General features: G+C 39.3%; 2 protein-coding genes and 2 pseudogenes across 5 annotated transcripts in view; all 4 read left to right on the top strand.

Annotated features, from left to right (window-relative positions):
- Positions 1-19,178, top strand: part of LOC113655366 (E3 ubiquitin-protein ligase TRIM35-like) — a 29,406-nt gene that overhangs the window by 657 nt on the left and 9,571 nt on the right. The window contains exons 2-7 of one of the 4 annotated variants that reach the window (XM_047807100.1): positions 234-329; positions 428-658; positions 1,692-1,714; positions 1,825-1,943; positions 2,401-2,641; positions 13,644-14,649. In XM_047807100.1, coding sequence (XP_047663056.1) covers positions 234-329; positions 428-658; positions 1,692-1,714; positions 1,825-1,943; positions 2,401-2,641; positions 13,644-13,938 — 1,005 coding nt within the window. In that variant the 3' untranslated portion in view covers positions 13,939-14,649. The other 3 variants (XM_047807102.1, XM_027165875.2, XM_047807101.1) reach the window with 3 other exon arrangements.
- LOC113655406 lies at positions 4,755-6,691 on the top strand (annotated as a pseudogene).
- On the top strand, positions 8,316-9,702 carry LOC113655392 (epidermal differentiation-specific protein-like). Its single transcript, XM_027165905.2, has one exon. The coding sequence runs from the start codon at positions 8,409-8,411 to the stop codon at positions 9,411-9,413; it is 1,005 nt and encodes a 334-aa protein (XP_027021706.2). The 5' UTR covers positions 8,316-8,408; the 3' UTR covers positions 9,414-9,702.
- LOC113655401 lies at positions 15,093-17,189 on the top strand (annotated as a pseudogene).

The following is a 19,178-nucleotide window of genomic DNA, read 5'->3' as shown; positions in this document are numbered from 1 at the left end:
CTCTAATGACAGAAAGACACGTAGCCATTTATTAAAGATTTACTGTCCTGTATCCCAGTCACCACATCCACATCCCAGGGACAAAGTACACACAATAACGTCACCAGGACGTTCATTATAGAGAGAAATTCAGTTTTAGACTACGAGAGCAGCGACGGCTTTCTGCAAACATTATAATGAATTACGTCTTACTGTAAAAACCTTCAAATGGAGCTTGTGTAAAATCTTTTCAGGAAGATCTCAGGAGCGCTTTGGAGCCTCTACAAAAGAGTCAGACGCTGTTGGAAAACGCTAAACAAAATTACATCAAAGTAGCGTCACACATCAAGGTGATTCACTTCATTTTATTTCACTTTATTTTTTTTAATACAATGTTAGCTCTAAGAAAAACTTAGTTCATAATTTTACACCCCCCATCCTTCTCCAGAGTCAGGCCGAGAGCACAAAAAGACAGATAGAGAAGGAATTTGAGAAGCTTCATCAGTTTCTAAGAGATGAAGAAGCGGTACGGATCGCTGATCTGAAGCAGGAAGAGGAGCAAAAGATTCAGACGATAAAGAAGAAGATCGAAGAGACGAATCACGAAATAGCTCGTCTTCAAGACATCATAATAAAAACAGAGGAGGACATGAACATAGAGGACGTGACGCTCTTACAGGTAAAAATCTTAAAACAGGTCACTCACACGGCTTTAGATCCTCTTTATCAGCTATCCTTCTCCTCTTTTACTTCGATATAGGTACGTAATAGTGGTTTTGACTCCAAATATACTTTTTCCTACACACTTTTTTTCCTACATGAACTTTTCAAAGGCTTCTTTACGTAGGTCTCAGAAGTGTAACGTTTTCTTATTCCAAATTTATGACCTGATTACTTATTTACACCCAAAATGAAAATTTAAGTGCTCCAAAATTTATAGCTTTCAAATGATCTGCATTGGTATAAATTTTCTAAAAACAGTATTTTGAGGAGTATTTTGAATCAGAGACAGGAACTCAACAAAGTCAGGCATGTATGCAAGTAAAGATTAAATCAAAGTTTTACTCCAAGATTCACTAAAAGACTGGATTGAAATTAGATTTATTTATTTATTTATGTATTTATTTATTTATTTATTTCGCAAGAGAAGCCAGAGACACTAGCAGTAGCACTTTCACCAGAATCACCATGTGCGCCTTGAGCACCAGCACACAGATCCACCTCAAGACTAAACACAAAAAGGAAAGCTCTCTTTAAATAGATCCAGACACATGTGGTGCTGATTTTCACTAATTATAATACAGCCGGTGCTATACGGCGCCCTCTGGTGGTCGTATCCAGTCTAACAACATCGCAGGTTACTCTCTGGTACCCTCTAGTGACAGACTAGAGATAGAAGAGGAATTAAACTCCATGACATGCTGATCGAGGAAAATAATCACAGTAATATCGCTTCATCAAAACAGACTGCTGTTTATTATTTTTCTGGTTACTGCTCACAGTTTTATTTTTTTATTCTTTTTTCTGAACATATAATCTTTCTTGATTTATCTGTAAAGTGTTTGGAGGACCTGCTTCATTATTATTATTATTATTATTATTATTATTATTATGTTCAGGTTTTTTCGTATAACTGATAAACAGAACACTGACAAAAATGTTGTCATAAATAATCATAAATAATAAAAAATGACAAATAATTTCTTCTGTAGGATGTCAAGTTCATGGTGAAACAGTAAGTAAATCTTTGGTTTTTTATGTCATTACAATCATATTTACTTTTAATTGACACAATCCATGATAGATGAACAGAATGATACAGACATTTCTTATCCTCCTCTTCAGAGTTCAGTGCACAACAAATCCTCCAGAAGAAGAGACAAATCTGCTGATTAACGTTTCTAAACACATTTCTAACCTGAAGTTTAGAGTCTGGGAGAAAATGCAGGACATCATCCAGTACAGTGAGTGTTATTATTGTTGTTTTTACTCAAATATAGTTTCGGACTTCAGTCATCATAAAAATCAGAGCATCATCTGTAAATTATAAAAGATATATTATAGGAAAAAACACTCATGTAATTCTACAGCAATACATGGATGATATTTAAATGATAAATAGCATTACAGGAACTTTTTTTTTTCTTTGGAAAAGATGAACTGGCAGACATTCCTCCAGATTTATGTGTCATTTAGTGAATCAGATCACACTAATATATAAAACAATAAAAAACTGTTTATCATTACAGTTGTATAATGACTGGAGTTAGGAAATGTATGTCTCACTTCCGGCCAGGATTTTCTACTCAGTAATCTTGATATCTATGTATTTGTTCTTCCCTTTTGGAGCTATTTATTCATTAGTTATTAGTCTCACATTTGTGATTGATTGAATTTTGAAGACTTTTCATCCTCTCCTAGCTTCGGTTACTCTGGACCCCAACACTGCACACGCTCAGCTCCGTGTGTCTGAAGATCTCACTGTTGTGGAACACAGAAAACAGGAAGTGCTGCTTCCTGATAATCCGGAGAGATTCGACAGCATTACGTGTGTTCTGGGCTGTGAGAGCTTTAATGAAGGCTCACACTTCTGGGACGTCGAGGTTGGGGACAGTGCAATATGGGAGCTGGGAGTGATCAGAGAGTCTGCTCTGAGAAAGAGGAACTCCTTCTGTAATGCAGTGTGCAGCATGAGCTACAGTAAAGGAAGTTACCACACGCTCTGCCCAGGACAGGCAGGTGGCATCTTCAGAGCTAAAGACAAACCACAGAAGGTCAGAGTGCATCTGGACTGGACGAAGGGGAAAGTGATATTTACCGAACTTCTGACCAATTCACACTTACACACTATAACACACACTTTTACTGAGAAACTCTTTCCATTTTTCTATAACGGCTCTCAATCTCGACCTCTGAAGATCTTACCGATAAAACAGACAGTGACATTAAACACTTACCTTTAACACCACAGTACAAAAACATCATAATCATCTCTGATAACCTGAAAAACAAAAATCCACCTTTAGCTCATCTATAAAAGCATTAAAGTGTGTTGTTCTGTATCATGACACTCATTAAGTATCGAGTTTGAGCAAATACACCACAACACTGTTCAGCTCTTAATTCTGATTGGTCAGGACTTGATTAAAAAGTTGATTAATTTTCCAGAACATCAGTTCTGACAGTAGTGCAGCTGCCAGTCTCAAATTTATATAACTGTATTGCTCAGATAAGTGATTGTTTCTATGGTAACAACACAAAGAGGGACAGAAGACCTTCCTCAAAAATGGACTTTTAAAGAAAGTTGGTAATCATTAATAAATGGTAAAGTTTTCTCTAAGAAAATGTTTGTTTGACATTTTATGGACACACTCACATCTGATTTAATTAGACAATAATAATAAGGACCAAAAACGCATCACCCCAAATCCCAAACTCTATCAGTAAAACAGAACACAGAACAACATACTGTAGTTTTTAATGTTTCAGAAAAATGTCTTTTGTTATTGTGCAACTAGACAATTTGGATGTTACTGTATCAGCAAAGAAGGCAGTACATGTGAGTACAGTCACTTCTGCAAAATGTAGGCAGTTTACCCACATGTTACTGTCTCAGCAAAATAGGTGTTAGTGTAGTCAGGATTATTGAAAAAAGAAGAGAATCTAATTCAGAGAAACAAATTATATAACAATCAGTAGAACAATAATAATCTCACAGTGAATATAAAGAGGCAAAATATCAATAAGGTACAAAAACACAATATAAATAGCAAAGATTCCAGAAAACAGAGCACAAGATAAAAACAACAATGATGTGTGACTGGATTAATTTGTCCCATGGTTTTGAGAGGTCTGATGTATGTGGGACCGAGTTTTCTGCATGGTAATTTTGTTTTGAGATAAATCTGTGGTGTCATAAGATAAAGGATCTGGTGAAGCGGAGTTTCAGCAGTTTAAAGGTAGGTTGTGTGGATTCAGACCAGCAGAGCTTTTTGGGGTGTCCTTATATCTGTGACGTCAGAGGAGCAGATACTGAGCTATAGTCTCGAATATACCGGTACAGTTCTTTGATGTTGATGGGTGCTGTCTATACCGTGACAGCTCATACTTTGGCTGTATCCATTTCTATCCCTGGTGGTTGAGGACCTAACTGAGGAATGAGTTGGAGGTGTGGTGGAACTCACATTTTACTGTTTTGAGGTGTAGATAGCTGCTGTTGCTGTAAGCAGATGAGAACAGTTCGTTCATGGGTTACATGAGTCTCAGAGGTCAAGGAGAATACTAGACTGTTGTCTATGTACTCAGTAACATAGTGATATAATACAGTAAGACACAGAATACTTCATTCACAAAGGACTGGAATACGGCTGGTACGTTTGTTAGAACATATGGCATGACTAGACAATTCAGCTCCAGACAGTTCAGCTCTTAATTCTGATTGGTCAGGGCTTGAGTAAAGTGTTCATTAATTTTCCAGAACATCAGTTCTGACAGTAGTGCAGCTACCAATCTCAAATTTATATGAATGCATTGTTCAGATATGTGATTTTCCCCAATCCCAAGTGTAGTCAGGATTACCGAAAAAAGAAGAGAATCTAATTCAGAGAAACAAGTTCTGCTAGATTTTCTGTTTATCTAAGGTCAGTCAGACAAACCAAGGGTCAAATTTCATCTCAGCAGATGGAGCATAAAGGAGTTATGGATGTGGAACAGAAGGTGTCATGTGCATTCCATCCAGTATACAGTCACAGGGAGCTCTAAGGCACTTATGCACACCTATTGTTTAGAGGTGGTAAGGACTGGAAATGTTTGCCGTGAGGACAGTAGAACCTGACAGCAGTAAAGCCTAACACATACCTGTGATTCTGTTTGGACCACGGTAACGGCATAACAAACCGGTCTCCTGTCCTTTTCCCAGGATGGAAGACTGTGTGGACAGAGTGGGTTCTTCATGTTCTACACCAAAATAGATCTTTTAAAAGGTTACATGCAATTACATTTACACCATATGTCTCTGGCATCTCTGCATTTGTTACTCCTGACTTATATATAAATATTCTGTCATGCATGACATGTCCACCATTCAGGCAGAGAGTCTTGTTAGGGGTGCAGAATTGCTAAGTGAAGTGTACCTTGATGACAATATGATCTATTCAATGACCTGGGAAGGTCGTCTTAAAAGTTTGGCTGAGAATTTTTTCGTTTGTTTTTGGCTGACACTTTTGTTTGTTTAATCTGGTTTTGTTGTTACGTTTTTAGGGAGGAGCTGTAACAGTATGACAGTTACTGTAAAATGTGTGTTCCTACATTTTAAACCACCAACAGCTAAAGTATATATAGAAATACACACTTGAATAATCTTCACAGATACTTGCTTTCATCGTGTTCTGCACTGTCTAAGTCTCTGAGCAAACTGCAAGATTCAGCCATGAACAAGATCATCGTCTATGAACATCCTGACTTTGATGGCCTCAGCAGAGAGTTCACTTCTGATGTCCCTGATTTAATTCAACTAAATTTTAATAACTGCATCTCCTCTCTGAAAGTCTTCGGGAATCCATGGGTGGCGTACATGGGTGCTAATTACACTGGTGAACCAACTGTCTATGAGGAAGGAGAATATGCCAGCGTGTACTACTACGATGACATTTCTTCAATACAGATGGTGACAGAAGACCTGGACGATCCTCAGATCACACTGTATGAAGAGGTGAACTATCAGGGCCAGAGCCTCGTCCTCGACTGTGAGACCAACTTACTTTATGGTGATTTTAATGACAAAACATCTTCTCACAAGGTGCAGAGAGGAGCCTGGATTCTGTATCAACATAAACAGAGAGGTGGGTATATTCGGGTGGCCAGAGCTGGTCATGATGTTCCTAAGTATGACTGGTTTGACAACCGTCTGAGTCACATCCGTCCTCTTAAACCTGGCAAACCCACCATTAAAGCTGAAATGGAATGGGACAAAAAGAAAAAAGTTTAAAAAAAAGTCATCATCGACTCCATCGCTGGTGTGAATTATGGATCTGAGAAACAAACCTTCACCACTGATCTGACTCGAGAGTATTCAGGATCTGTCACTGAGAGCTTCAAATTCAGCGATTCCTCACAGATTGGTTTCGGAACCAAATTTGGATTTTCAATGTTTGGTTTCAGTACTGAGTTCAGCTTAAATGTCAGTAACACCTTTACAGTGGAGAAGGGCAGCAGCAACACCAGAACTACATCTGAAAGTATCAGAGTCTCCTTGCCAGCCAGCATTAGTCCTCGCACCAAACTCACAGTGAACGTATTGAGGAAGGAGATGACTGTTGTGATCCCGGTCAAGGTGACCCTCAGAAATGGCTTTCGCACTAAGGTTGAGTATGGAGAGTACCGGTGCGAGCGGGGGAACTCTATTACCACTGATTTCAAGGAGGAGAAGCTCTAATACGGCCATGATAGAACAAAATATTGATGCTGTGTTGTGACACGGACCAACACAAAGCAGAATCTTTCTTTCATTTAGTATAAGTAATTAATATACAGTATGTATCACTGTATTATGATTCAGTTAATGTTTTGGTTTATTAGTACCCTGCATGTACTAGTTTTAGTACCTAATGATGGAACAATGTGCAGGCATGTAATGTGATCTTACTGGCCTGGTTATTGTACATCCAATTATACAATGATTTTTATTCTAACATTAAAAAGAAATAAAACTAAAAAAAAAAGTGTGTTTGTCTCAGTGATATTTATGAAGGCTGCATTTGTAAATATAGAAGTTTCTGTAAATCCACTGCACAAAATAACATTAAGTATGGTCTTGGTTTTAACAGAGAGCTTGTAAAAACAGGTTCAGTGCACAAATGATCGGCAACTAGTTGAGCTAAGTAGGTTTTAAAAAGGGAGATTTTATATTTTATAGCTTACAGACTTTTTTTTATGTTTCTATTTAGACTCCATTTGGTCATGGTCCTGAATTAGACAACAGCAGCATTGAATCCTATACAGGTATATACACAATTAATAGTATCAGTGAGATAATGACAACATTGCAATCTGCAGGAAACCTCATGGAAGTCATCCATGTATCAGAAAACAGAACACAGAAAAACATACAGGAGTTTTTAATGTTTCAGAAAAATTTATTTTATTATTGTGCTACTAGTCAATTTGGATGTTACTGTATCAGCAAAGAAGGCAGTACATGTGAGTACAGTCACTTCTGCAAAATGTAGGCAGTTTACCCAGATGTTACTGTCTCAGCGTAATATGTGTTAGTGTAGTCAGGAGAATCGAAAAAAGAAGAGAATCTAATTCAGAGAAACAAGTTATATAACAATCAGTAGAACAATAATAATCTCACAGTGAATATAAAGAGGCAAAATATCAATAAGGTACAAAACACAATACAAATAGAAAGATTCCAGAAAACAGAGCACAAGATCAAAACAACAGTGCTGTGTGACTGGATATATTTGTCTCAAGGGTTTGATTGCCGCAAGCAAATCGCCGTCTTTGTATGACCTGATGGACATGAACCTTAATTCTTGATTTTATTAAAAATTTAAGAAAATGTTGATAGCATTTAATCCGTGGTAAATTATTCATGGCATGAGACCCTCAACCTTCTGGTGAGGTAGAGAGGTGAATATATCATGCTTCTGATGTGATATACTGGTTTGATATACTGGTCCATAGCCTAAGTATCAGGGAGAGCGAGGGGGTAAACTTTGCCCTTGGGTGCAGAGGTGTTAGTGAGCACGGTCCCAGGGTCGATGTGGGGGAAACTGCATGGCTCGTTCCTTACTTAACGCCACCAGTATGTCATGGTAATCCTCAGGGATTGTAATCATGTCTCTGGGTTTCGGACTTTCGACTGTGGTGGTACAGCATGGAAGGCTAAGAGTGTTTTCAAACAGTGAATTAACAGCGAGTTAATTCATTTTCAATCCAGGAAATCTGGGGGTTGTGAATCTGTAGCAATGGAAATCCCAGTAATACTGGGTTAGCGTGAGATGACATGATGAAGAGGATGAGCTTCTCAACATGCATCTCTGCATTTCTTACTCCTGACTTATATATATATATATATTCCGTCATGCATGACACGTCTACCATTGAGGTAGAGAGTCTTGTTAGGGGGCAGAATTGCAGAGTGAAGTATACTTTGATTACACCATGATCTATTCAATGATCTGGGAAGATCGTCTTAAAGTTTGGTTGAGACTTTCTTTTTTAAATCTGGTTTTGTTGTTACTTTTTTTAGGGAGGAGCTGTTAACAGTATGACAGTGACTAAAATGTGTGTTTCTACTTCTCACGCAAACAGCTACAGTATATATACTGTAGAATGAGAAGCTTGAATAATCTTCACCGATTCTTGCTCTCATTGTGTTCTGCACTGTCTGTAAGTCTCTGGGCAAACTGCAAGCTTCAGCCATGAACAAGCTCGTCGTCTATGCAGATTGTAACTTTGAGGGCCTCAGCAGAGAGATCACTTCTGATGTTCCTGATTTGAATGAACTGGGTCTTGATAACTGCATCTCCTCTCTGAAAGTCATCGGGAATCCATGGGTGGCGTACACGGGTGCTAATTACACTGGTGAACCGACTGTCTATGAGGAAGGAGAATATGCCGGTGTGCACTATAACGATGACATTTCTTCACTACAGCTGGTGACAGAAGACCTCGACAATCCTCAGATCACACTGTATGAAGAGGAGAACTATCAGGGCCAGAGCCTCGTCCTCGACTGTGAGACCAGCTTGTTTTATGCCGATTTTAATGACAAAACATCTTCTCACAAGGTGCAGAGAGGAGCCTGGGTTCTGTATCAGGATAACAAGAGAGGTGGGCATAACCGGTTGGCTAGAGCTGGTCATGATGTTGCTAAGTACGACTGGTTTGACAACCATTTGACGTATGTCCGTCCTCTTAAAGCTAGAAAAACCACCATTAAAGCTGATCTGGAATGGGACAAAAAGAAAGAAACTTTAAAAACTATCAACATCGACTCCATCACTGGTGTGAATTATGGATCTGAGAAACAAACCTTCACCACTGACCTGATTCGAGTTTATTCAGGATCTGTGACTGAGAGCTTCAGGTTCAGTGATTCCACCCAAATTGGTTTTGGAGCCAAATTTGAATTATCAGTGCCTGGTTTCAAAAGTGAGGGTGACTTACATGTGAATAACACGTTTCCAGTGGAGAAGGGCAGCAGCAACACCAGAACTAAACCTCAAAGTATCAGAGTCTCCTTGCCAGCCGGCATTCCTCCTCGCACCAAACTCACAGTGAACGTGGTGAGGAAGGAGATGACTGTTGTGATCCCGGTCAAGCTGACCATCACCAATGGCTATCACACCGAGGTTGAGTATGGAGAGTACCAGTGCGAGCAGGGGAACTCTATTACCACTGATTTCAAGGAGGAGAAGCTCTAATACAGCCATGTTAGAACAAAATATTGATGCTGTGTTGTGACATGGACCAACATAAAGCAGAACCTTTCTTTCCTTTAGTATAAGTAATTAATATACTGTATGTATCACTGTATTATGATTCAGTTATAGTTTTGGTTTATTAGTACCCTGAATGTACTAGTTTTAGTACCTAATGATGGAACAATGTGCAGGCATGTAATGTGATCTTACTGGCCTGGTTATTGTACATCCAATTATACAATGATTTTTATTTAAACATTAAAATGAAATAAAACTAAAAAAAAGTGTGTTTGTCAGTGATATTTATGAAGGCTGCATTTGTAAATAAAGAAGTTTCTGTAAATCCACTGCACAAAATAACATTAAGTATGATCTTGGTTTTAACAGAGAGCTTGTAAAAACAGGTTCAGTGCACAAATGATCGGCAACTACACTGTAAGTAGGCTTTAAAAAAAAGGGAGATTTTATATTTTATAGCTTATAGACTTTTTATTACTTTTGTGTTTTTATTTTGACTCCATTTGGTCATGGTCTCGAACTGCACAACAGCAGCATTGAATCATATATATACACAATTAATAGTATCAGTGATATAATAACAACATTACAATCTGCAGGAAACTTTATGGAAGTCATTCCTTTTTCTCTTACTTGCACTTTTCAAAGGCTTCCTGGGTCTCAGAGGTGCGATATCTTCTTATTAATTATATGATCTACTTATTTAGATCCAAATTAAAAACTTAAGCACTGAAGAATAAAAGCATACAAATGATTGTTCACAGTTTAAAACACTGAGCCAAATTCATCTCGTGTAATTTGAACTAGGATTCTATGACATTTTGAATCAGAGATGAGAGCTCAACTCACAAAGTCAGTAATATACAAAGAGTAAATAAAGGCTCAAACATTTACTAAAAGCCTGAATTATTATGAGATATTTTTGCCTGAGAAACTAGCATAGCATAGAATATAACCAGAATAACCAGCAGAGCCTTAAACAAAGCTCTATTTAAAGAGATCAGGCATATGTTGTGCTCTTGCGCCCTCTGGTGGTCGAATCCATTTCAGCAACATTACTGTTTGCTCTCTGTCTCCTTCTAGTGGAGGGACAAAGATGAGCTGCTTCAGATTTTTTCCTAATATTAGTTTATTATTACTTCTTCTGATTTTTCTCAAAAAAATTAAAAAAAATGTAATAGTGTTTTTTTTAATGTCATTACAATCATATTTAATTTTAATTTGTATGATCCATAATAGATATACTATATTGCCATGTTTTGGGACAATCCATCAAATCATTGAATTCAAGTGTTCCTGGGCATCATTAAACATTTGTGAAACAATGGGTTGCTCTGAGATGCTCAGTAAATTCAAGTTCTCAAGAGGCTGATTTGCAGCACCATTGGTTCAGTCTGGTGAGTTCTGAAGCTGCACTGAGGGTCTTGTTGTTTTTTTTAGATTAGATTAAATTAGATCAAGACACAACTTGAACGAAGACAACAGAGGATTCCGTGCTGCTCAAGACAATGAAGCTCAACTAAATACTCATAACAATCAGACACATGAGGAACAGGTGTGCAGAGGCGGGGAGGAAGAGACAAGGGCGGGGCAGACACGTGACACCAAACATAAACTGCATATGGCCAAAGTCCGGCTGAGTCCTGACAATATTGCTGATACTATAAACAGAAATCAGGTGGATATATACAATGGTAAGTTAGGCAATGGTGAGCAGCAATGCAAAAAAGTGCAAGTGTGAAAATGAGCATAGTTCTTGTGTAACAGTCCATTAGTGCAATAACAAAGTGTGGGGTGACAAATGGGCAAATGTACAAGTGAGCATAAGTTTTTGTGTACACAGTCCATTAGCACAATAACGAAGTGTGAGGTGGGGGGTGTAACAATGTATGAAGGGAAGTAGGAGCAGCAAGGGGCAGAGTTCAATAAAGAGACAGCTCTAGGAAAAAAGCTGTTCTTTAGTCGGCTGTTCCTGGTCCGGAGGCACTTGAAATGTCTGCCAGAGGGCAGAAGAGAAAATATTGGTCTATAAATATAAATCTTTGGGTGGGATGAGAGGAGTCCTTAGGAATGCTGCAAGCTCAATGCAGACAGCGTTTCATCTGGATGCCCTCCATGGCTAGAAGCGGAGTCCCTGTGATGCGCTGGGTGGTTTTCACCACCCGCTGCAATGCCCTGCGCTCTGCAACAGAGCAGCTCCCATACCAGACTGTGACACGGCTGGTCAGGATGCTTTCTATTGCACAGCGGTAGAAGTTCACCAGGATATCCGAGGCAAAGCTGATTTTTCCTGAGTGTCCTCAGGAAAAAGATGCGCTGGTGAACATTATTGACCAGGCTGGAGGTGTTGGTAGTCTAGGACAGGTCCGCCGACATGAGGATCCCCAGGAACTTGAAACTGGAGATGCGCTCAACAGCCATCCCATTGATGTGGGTGTTGCCATGTGTGCCTTTTGTCTCTTTCTGAAGTTCACAATGAGCTCCTTTGTCTTGGACGTGTTAAGGAGCAAGTTATTGTCATTGCACCATGTGGCTAGGTGCTGGATCTCCTCCCTGTAGGTTGTCTCATCATAGTGATAAGATATATATACTGTGATAAGACTGATCACAGTAGTGTCATCTGCAAACTTGATTATGGAGTCAGATCCATTCACAGGACTGCAGTCGGAGGTGAAGAGAGAGTAGAGGAAGGGGCTCAGCACACAGCCCTGTGGTGCACCGGTGTTGAGTGTGATGGTGTTGGAGCAGATGGAACCTGATCAAACCTGCTGGGGTCTGTTGGTCAGAAAGTCCATAATCCAGTTGCAAGTGGAGGATTTAATGCCCAGATCTACTAATTTGGCTATTAACTTGGATGGAATGATGGTGTTAAATGCTGAGCTGAAGTCAACAAACAGAATAGGTGAATAAGTGTTCTTATTGTCCAAGTGTGTGAACACAGAGTGCAGTGCCATGGAAACTTGTTATCTTAGGCTGTGACTTTTAGGGGGGGCAACATGCAGCACTGTGGGCAGATGAAAATCCTCCAAAAGTTGTTGATGGATTAAGTTCACGGCCGATCTGGAGTCAACTAGAACAAAGATGTGACTGGTCTCATTTATGAGATTCAATTGCACTGGCACTGAAAACAATTTCCTCTTTAGGATGTCAAGTTCATGGTGAAACAGTAAGTAATTTTTTGGCTGTTTTTATGTAATTACAATCATATTTACTTTTAATTGACACAATCCATATTAGATGAACAGAATGATACAGAAATTTATTATCCTCAGCTTCTGGAGTTAGGAAACGTATGTCTCACTTCCTGCCAGGATTTTCTACTCAGTAATCTTGATGTCTTTGTATTTGTTCTTCCCTATTGGAGCTATTTATTCATTAGTAATTAGTCTCACATTTGTGTTTGATTGAATTTTCAAGACTTGTCCTCTTCTCTTAGCTTCTGTTACTCTGGACCCCAACACTGCACACGCTCAGCTCCGTGTGTCCGAAGATCTCATTGTTGTGGAACACAGAAAACAGGAAGTACTGCTTCCTGATAATCCGGAGAGATTGGACAGTGTTATGTGTGTCCTGGGCTGTGAGGTCTGTGGTGGAAATTCATTAATCTATTCTATTAATCAATATAGAAGAGAATTTAGAATAGAATATAGTGGAATATCAAACTTCTTTATTCAATATAAGTCTATTTATACATGGCAGTAAACAAAAGGTTCGTGATTATGTGTGTGTCTTCCACTGTACGTGACTTCCTCTAATATTGTCGCCGCACTGACCAAGTGCACAAACCAAGGTCCATAAAGACATGGATAAGTGAGTTTGATGTGGAGGAACTTGACTGGCCAGAACTTGACTCCTCTTTTTATTTTATGACGCGTGAGTTATAGTGCAACTCTGAGCTGATAAACTCTGTGTAAAGTCTGCTGATGGACACTAACACAACTCCAGACACTCCACAACACAGTGCTGTGATTTATTGGGTTTTAAATATATCTCATCTATAAAACTCTCTAAATGGACCATTAAAGGACCATTTAAGGATCATTAAAGTCACAGTGAGGCTCAGACAGAAGATTTGGACTCACATTAAAACTAAACCTGGTGTCTGTTGAGGAAATGGTGACATCAGGACCTCTTTCAGAAGAAAATTATTTATGTCCTGTTTGCTGTGACATGTTCAGAGAACAGGAATACTGAGTCTGATCTGAGAAAGAGGAACTCCTTCTGTAATGCAGTGTGCAGCATGAGCTACAGTAAAGGAAGTTACCACACGCTCTGCCCAGGACAGGCAGGTGACATCATCAGAGCTAAAGACAAACCACAGAAGATCAGAGTGCATCTGGACTGGATGAAGGGGAAAGTGACATTTACTGATCTTCTGACCAATTCGCACTTACACACTATAACACACACTTTTACTGAGAAACTCTTTCCATTTTTCTATAACGGCTCTCAATCTCGACCTCTGAAGATCTTACCGATAAAACAGACGTCAAACTCTGCTCTGTGACGGCTGTCTAGCCGGTGGAAAGGCAAACCGGTTCTTAGAAGGTTTGCCAGTGGAACTAACTTTGAACCAGCACCCGGTTCTTTTTGGTGGAAAAGGGGCATAAGTCTGTGACTTTTAGGGGGCAACATGCAGCACTGTGGGCAGATGAAGATCCTCCACAAGTTGTTGATGTATTAAGTTCACGGCCGATCTGGAGTCAACTAGAACAAAGATGTGACTGATCTCATTTGTGAAATGCAATTGTAACCTAAAAGGGTGCAGCTCACCTTGGCCGAACTCTGTCCAGATTTTTCTGGGCAGGATGCACAGCAGCATCAGGCTTGGCCACAGTAAAGGAGAAGCTGCCACAGGAGATTTACATTTACATTTACAGATATATGTATATAGTTTCCGTCATGCCTGACATGTCCACCATTGAGAGTCTTGTTAGGGGCACAGAATTGCAAAGTGAAGTATACCTCGATGACACTATGGTCTTGTCTGGTCTGGGAAGGTCGTCTTAAAAGTTTGGATGAGACTTTTTTTGTTTGTTTGTTTAATCTGGTGTTGCTATTTTTTTTAGGGAGGAGCTGTAACATTATGACAGTGACAGTAAAATGTGTATTCCTACATTTTACACCACCAACACCTACAGTATATTCAATTCAGTTCAAGTTTATTTGTATAGCGCTTTTTACAATTGACATTGTCTCAAAGAAAGCTTTACAGAAGAATATAAAGAATAATATAAAGATTAATGGAGTACAAAATTCAGTCTGTGTTTTCCCTTTGTTTCTGTCTGCCGTCTCTCCCTGATGTTAATTGTTTGCTCCGCCCACTCATTGCTCACCATAGACACTAATTACATTCCATCTCTTCCCCAGGTGTCTTGTCTTTGTCTCTGATTATCTCTGCGTTGTGATTGGCTCCTGTCTACTATATTTACTCTGTCTGTTCACTTCCCTGTTGTTGGTGTTTGGTTCATGATCTGTTTTGCCTGCCTGTGTGTTTGTTTCTTGTTTTTGTCCAGTAAAGTCCTATCTGCAATTGGATCCTCTCTTGCCTTTTGTTTCACCGTGTCACAGAGCGTGACAGATATATTTAGTTCACAATGTGTATGTATTTATCCCCAATGAGCAAGTCTGAGGTGACTCAGGCAGCAGTGGTGAGGAAAAACTCCCTTAGACGGTAAAGGAAGAAACCTTGAGAGGAACTAGACTCAAAGGGGAACCTCATCCTCATATGGATGAACATATATATGTAACAGAGTTTAAAAATATTGTTGTTAAATTCAGCATAAATTGGGAAACTCGCCATTGGCTGTTGTACACATGATATTGCTGGGTGGCGCTATATAATCAGAGTCTCACACCTGCTGACTTCCACTGCGACACTGATGCACTGTATGCTGATAAACCTTTTGGTGCTGTTTTTCCCAGGTATGTGTTTTACTGAGTTTTGTCATGTTCTGTGTTAAAATATTAGCCCCAGCTGAGTGTTAGCTATTAGCACATGTGCTCTAATCTCGCACATGCTCTTTACGTGTAACCGCCATTTTAGGTCTGCGTTCTTCTCTCCTCATTTCATTTATACAAAATATGTAAAATGATGGTTACTTGAGTTTTTATATCTTCACTGTATTAATGTGAATTGTCTGTATTAGTGTTTTTATATTTTATTTTCTTTAATGAAAGCTTTATTTAGAATTGTCCACTCTATGTTCACGAGCACTTTGTAGAAATATGTAATCATCAGAGTCTCATAGCTCGTCCTGCTGACTTCCAATGTGACACTGATACACTGTATGCTGATAAGCCTTTTGGTGCTGTTTTTCCCAGATACAGTAAAGCAAACCCGAGTGACCATCCACCTGATCTCTGAGTGAAAATATTACATCCAACACACAAATAGTGACGTACAGAAAGACAAGCTTAAATAATCTTCACAGATTCTCACTCTCATCGTGTTCTGCACTGTCTAAGTCTCTGAGCAAACTGCAAGATTCAGCCATGAACAAGATCATCGTCTATGAACATCCTGACTTTGAGGGCCTCAGCAGAGAGTTCACTTCTGATGTCCCTGATTTAATTCAACTAAATTTTAATAACTGCATCTCCTCTCTGAAAGTCATCGGGAATCCATGGGTGGCGTACACAGATGGTAATTACACTGGTGAACCGACTGTCTATGAGGAAGGAGAATATGATAACGTGTACTACTACGATGACATTTCTTCAATACAGATGGTGACAGAAGACCTGGACGATCCTCAGATCACACTGTATGAAGAGGTGAACTATCAGGGCCGGAGCCTCGTCCTCGACTGTCCTCGACTGTCCTCGTCCTCGACTCACAAGGTGCAGAGAGGAGCCTGGGTTCTGTATCAACATAAACAGAGAGGTGGGTATATTCGGGTGGCCAGAGCTGGTCATGATGTTCCTAAGTACGACTGGTTTGACAACCGTCTGAGTCACATCCGTCCTCTTAAACCTGGCAAACCCACCATTAAAGCTGAAATGGAATGGGACAAAAAGAAAAAAAGTTTTAAAAAAAAAGTCATCATCGACTCCATCGCTGGTGTGAATTATGGATTTGAGAAACAAACCTTCACCACTGATCTGACTTGAGAGTATTCAGGATCTGTCACTGAGAGCTTCAAATTCAGCGATTCCTCACAGATTGGTTTCGGAATCAAATTTGAACTCAAATCAAAGGTTGGTTCCGGTACTGAGTTCAGCTTAAATGCCAGTAACACCTTTACAGTGGAGAAGGGCAGCAGCAACACCAGATCTACATCTGAAAGTATCAGAGTCTTCGTGCCAGTCAGTATTCCTTCTCGCACCAAACTCACAGTGAACATATTGAGGAAGGAGATGACTGTTGAGATCCCAGTCAAGCTGACCATCACCAGCGGCTCTCACACTAAGGTTGAGTATGGAGAGTACCGGTGCGAGCGGGGGAACTCTATTAGCACTGAATTCGAGGAGGAAAAGCTCTAATACAGCCATGTTAGAACAAAACATTGATGCTGTGTTGTGACACGGACCAACACAAAGCAGAAATTATCTTTCATTTAGTATAAGTAATTAATCTACAGTATGTATCACTGTTATGATTCAGTTAATGTTGTGGTTGATTAATATCCTGCATGTACTATTTTTAGTAACTAATGATCTAACAATGTGCAGGCATGTAATGTGATCTTACTGGCCTGCTTATTGTACATCCAATGATTTTTATTCTAACATTAAAATGAAATAAAACTAAAAAAAGTGTGTTTGTCTCAGTGATATTTATGAAGGCTGCATTTGTAAATAACGAAGTTTCTGTAAATCCACTGCACAAAATAACATTAAATATGATCCTGGTTTTGACAGCTAGATAATAACATCATAACCATTACAATCTGCAGGAAACCTCATGGAAGTCATCCGTGTATCAGAAAACAGAACACAGAAAAACATACTGTAGTTTTTAATGTTTCAGAAAAATGTCTTTTGTTATTGTGCAACTAGACAATTTAGATGTTACTGTATCAGCAAAGAAGGCAGTACATGTGAGTACAGTCACTTCTGCTAAATGTAGGCAGTTTACCCAGATGTTACTGTCTTAGCAAAATAGGTGTTAGGGTAGTCAGGATTAATGAAAAAAGAGAATCTAAATCAGAGAAACAAATTATATAACAATCAGTAGAACAATAATAATCTCACAGTGAATATAAAGAGGAAAAATATCAATAAGGTACAAAAACACAATACAAATAGCAAAGATTCCAGAAAACAGAGCACAAGATCAAAACAACAGTGATGTGTGACTGGATTAATTTGTCTCAAGGCTTTGAAAGGTCTGATGTATCTGGGATTGAGTTTTCTGCATGGTAATTTTGTTTTGAGTTTAATGACCAGACGAGCTGTCCTGGTTGATACGGTGCATGTGGGTTTCTATGGTGATTGGCTTGTATGTGTTGTCTTTGTATGACCTGCTGGAGGTGAACGTGAATCATTGATTTTATTAAAAAACTAGATTTGTAAAGTTCGTCATGACAAACTTTGATGTTGGCTTTGACGATGCAAGTATTCGCAAAGGCCGGTGCTTTTTCGAGGCGAGTGGACATAGGGGTCAGTGTTACTTTTGGAAGCAAGTAGACAGAAAGGTAGGGTGCCAAAACATTTGGAGATAAGTGGAGAGGAGCATGTGATGTCATCCGAATACTCTTAAGGAAGTTCTCCTCATTGTGCTGAGTGTTTTGATACAGTATGTCACAAGTCCATGTTGTGTTAATTTTTAATTTTTATGTGACATCACGTGACATCATCAGAATACCTGTGAGGAAGTTCCCCTCATTGTTTCGAGTGTTTTGATATGTTATATGTCCATGTTGTAAAAAGTTTTTCTGATTTTGTATATTTTGGGGGTGGGGCTGCGGGACAACTGAAAGGCCAGTGAATACAGCAATTTAAAACTTTGTTCATAGTATCACCCTAAAGGATCTGGCCGAGTTTGGTGTAGAGAGTTCGAAAGCTTGCCAAGTTATAAACCTCCAAAGTTTATAATGGGAGTCTATGCGAAAAAAGGCCATTTTGAGACTCGGTACCAGAAGTACCGGTACTCGGATCGCTTAGAAAAGTAAACTTCAGACCAGGATCCACATATCCGAATTTGGTGCATGTGGCTCGAAAGCTCTAGGAGGAGTTACTCTTGATAAATTTTTGTCTAAGCTTAAATAGGAAAACAGAATGTTGGCTTCTACAAAGCCAACATAATTAAGAGAATGTTGATAGCAATTAATCCGTGGTAAATTATTCATGGCATCAAACCCTCAACCTTCTGGTAAGGTAGAGGGGCGAATATATCCTGCTTCTGATGCTGCCTTGATATACTGGTCCAGAGCTTAAGTTTCAGGGAGAGAGAGGGGGTAAACTCAGCCCTTGGGTGCAGAGGTGTTAGTGAGCACGGTCCCAGGGTCCACCAGTATATCATGATATTCCTCAGGGATTGTAAACATGTCTCTGGGTTTCAGACATTTCGACAGTGGTGGTACAGCATGGAAGGCTAACAGATTAAAAACTCACCTCTTCAGTCAGGCGTACACACACACATAATAAATCCCATAAAATTATGCACCATTACTTTAGACATTTATGAACAGCAGATATGTTAATCCCTCTAAACTGTTTTTCTCTTTCTACCCATCCCGAGGCATCCAGACATTGTACCAGCTGCGATCGTCTTCCGTCCGATGAAGACTTTGGACCTCCACT

The sequence above is a fragment of the Tachysurus fulvidraco genome, chromosome 23 (genome assembly GCF_022655615.1).
Source record: "Tachysurus fulvidraco isolate hzauxx_2018 chromosome 23, HZAU_PFXX_2.0, whole genome shotgun sequence".
NCBI lineage: Eukaryota > Metazoa > Chordata > Actinopteri > Siluriformes > Bagridae > Tachysurus > Tachysurus fulvidraco.
The sequence above is the reverse complement of the archived record's forward strand: the minus strand, read 5'-3'. Positions and strand labels throughout refer to the sequence as shown.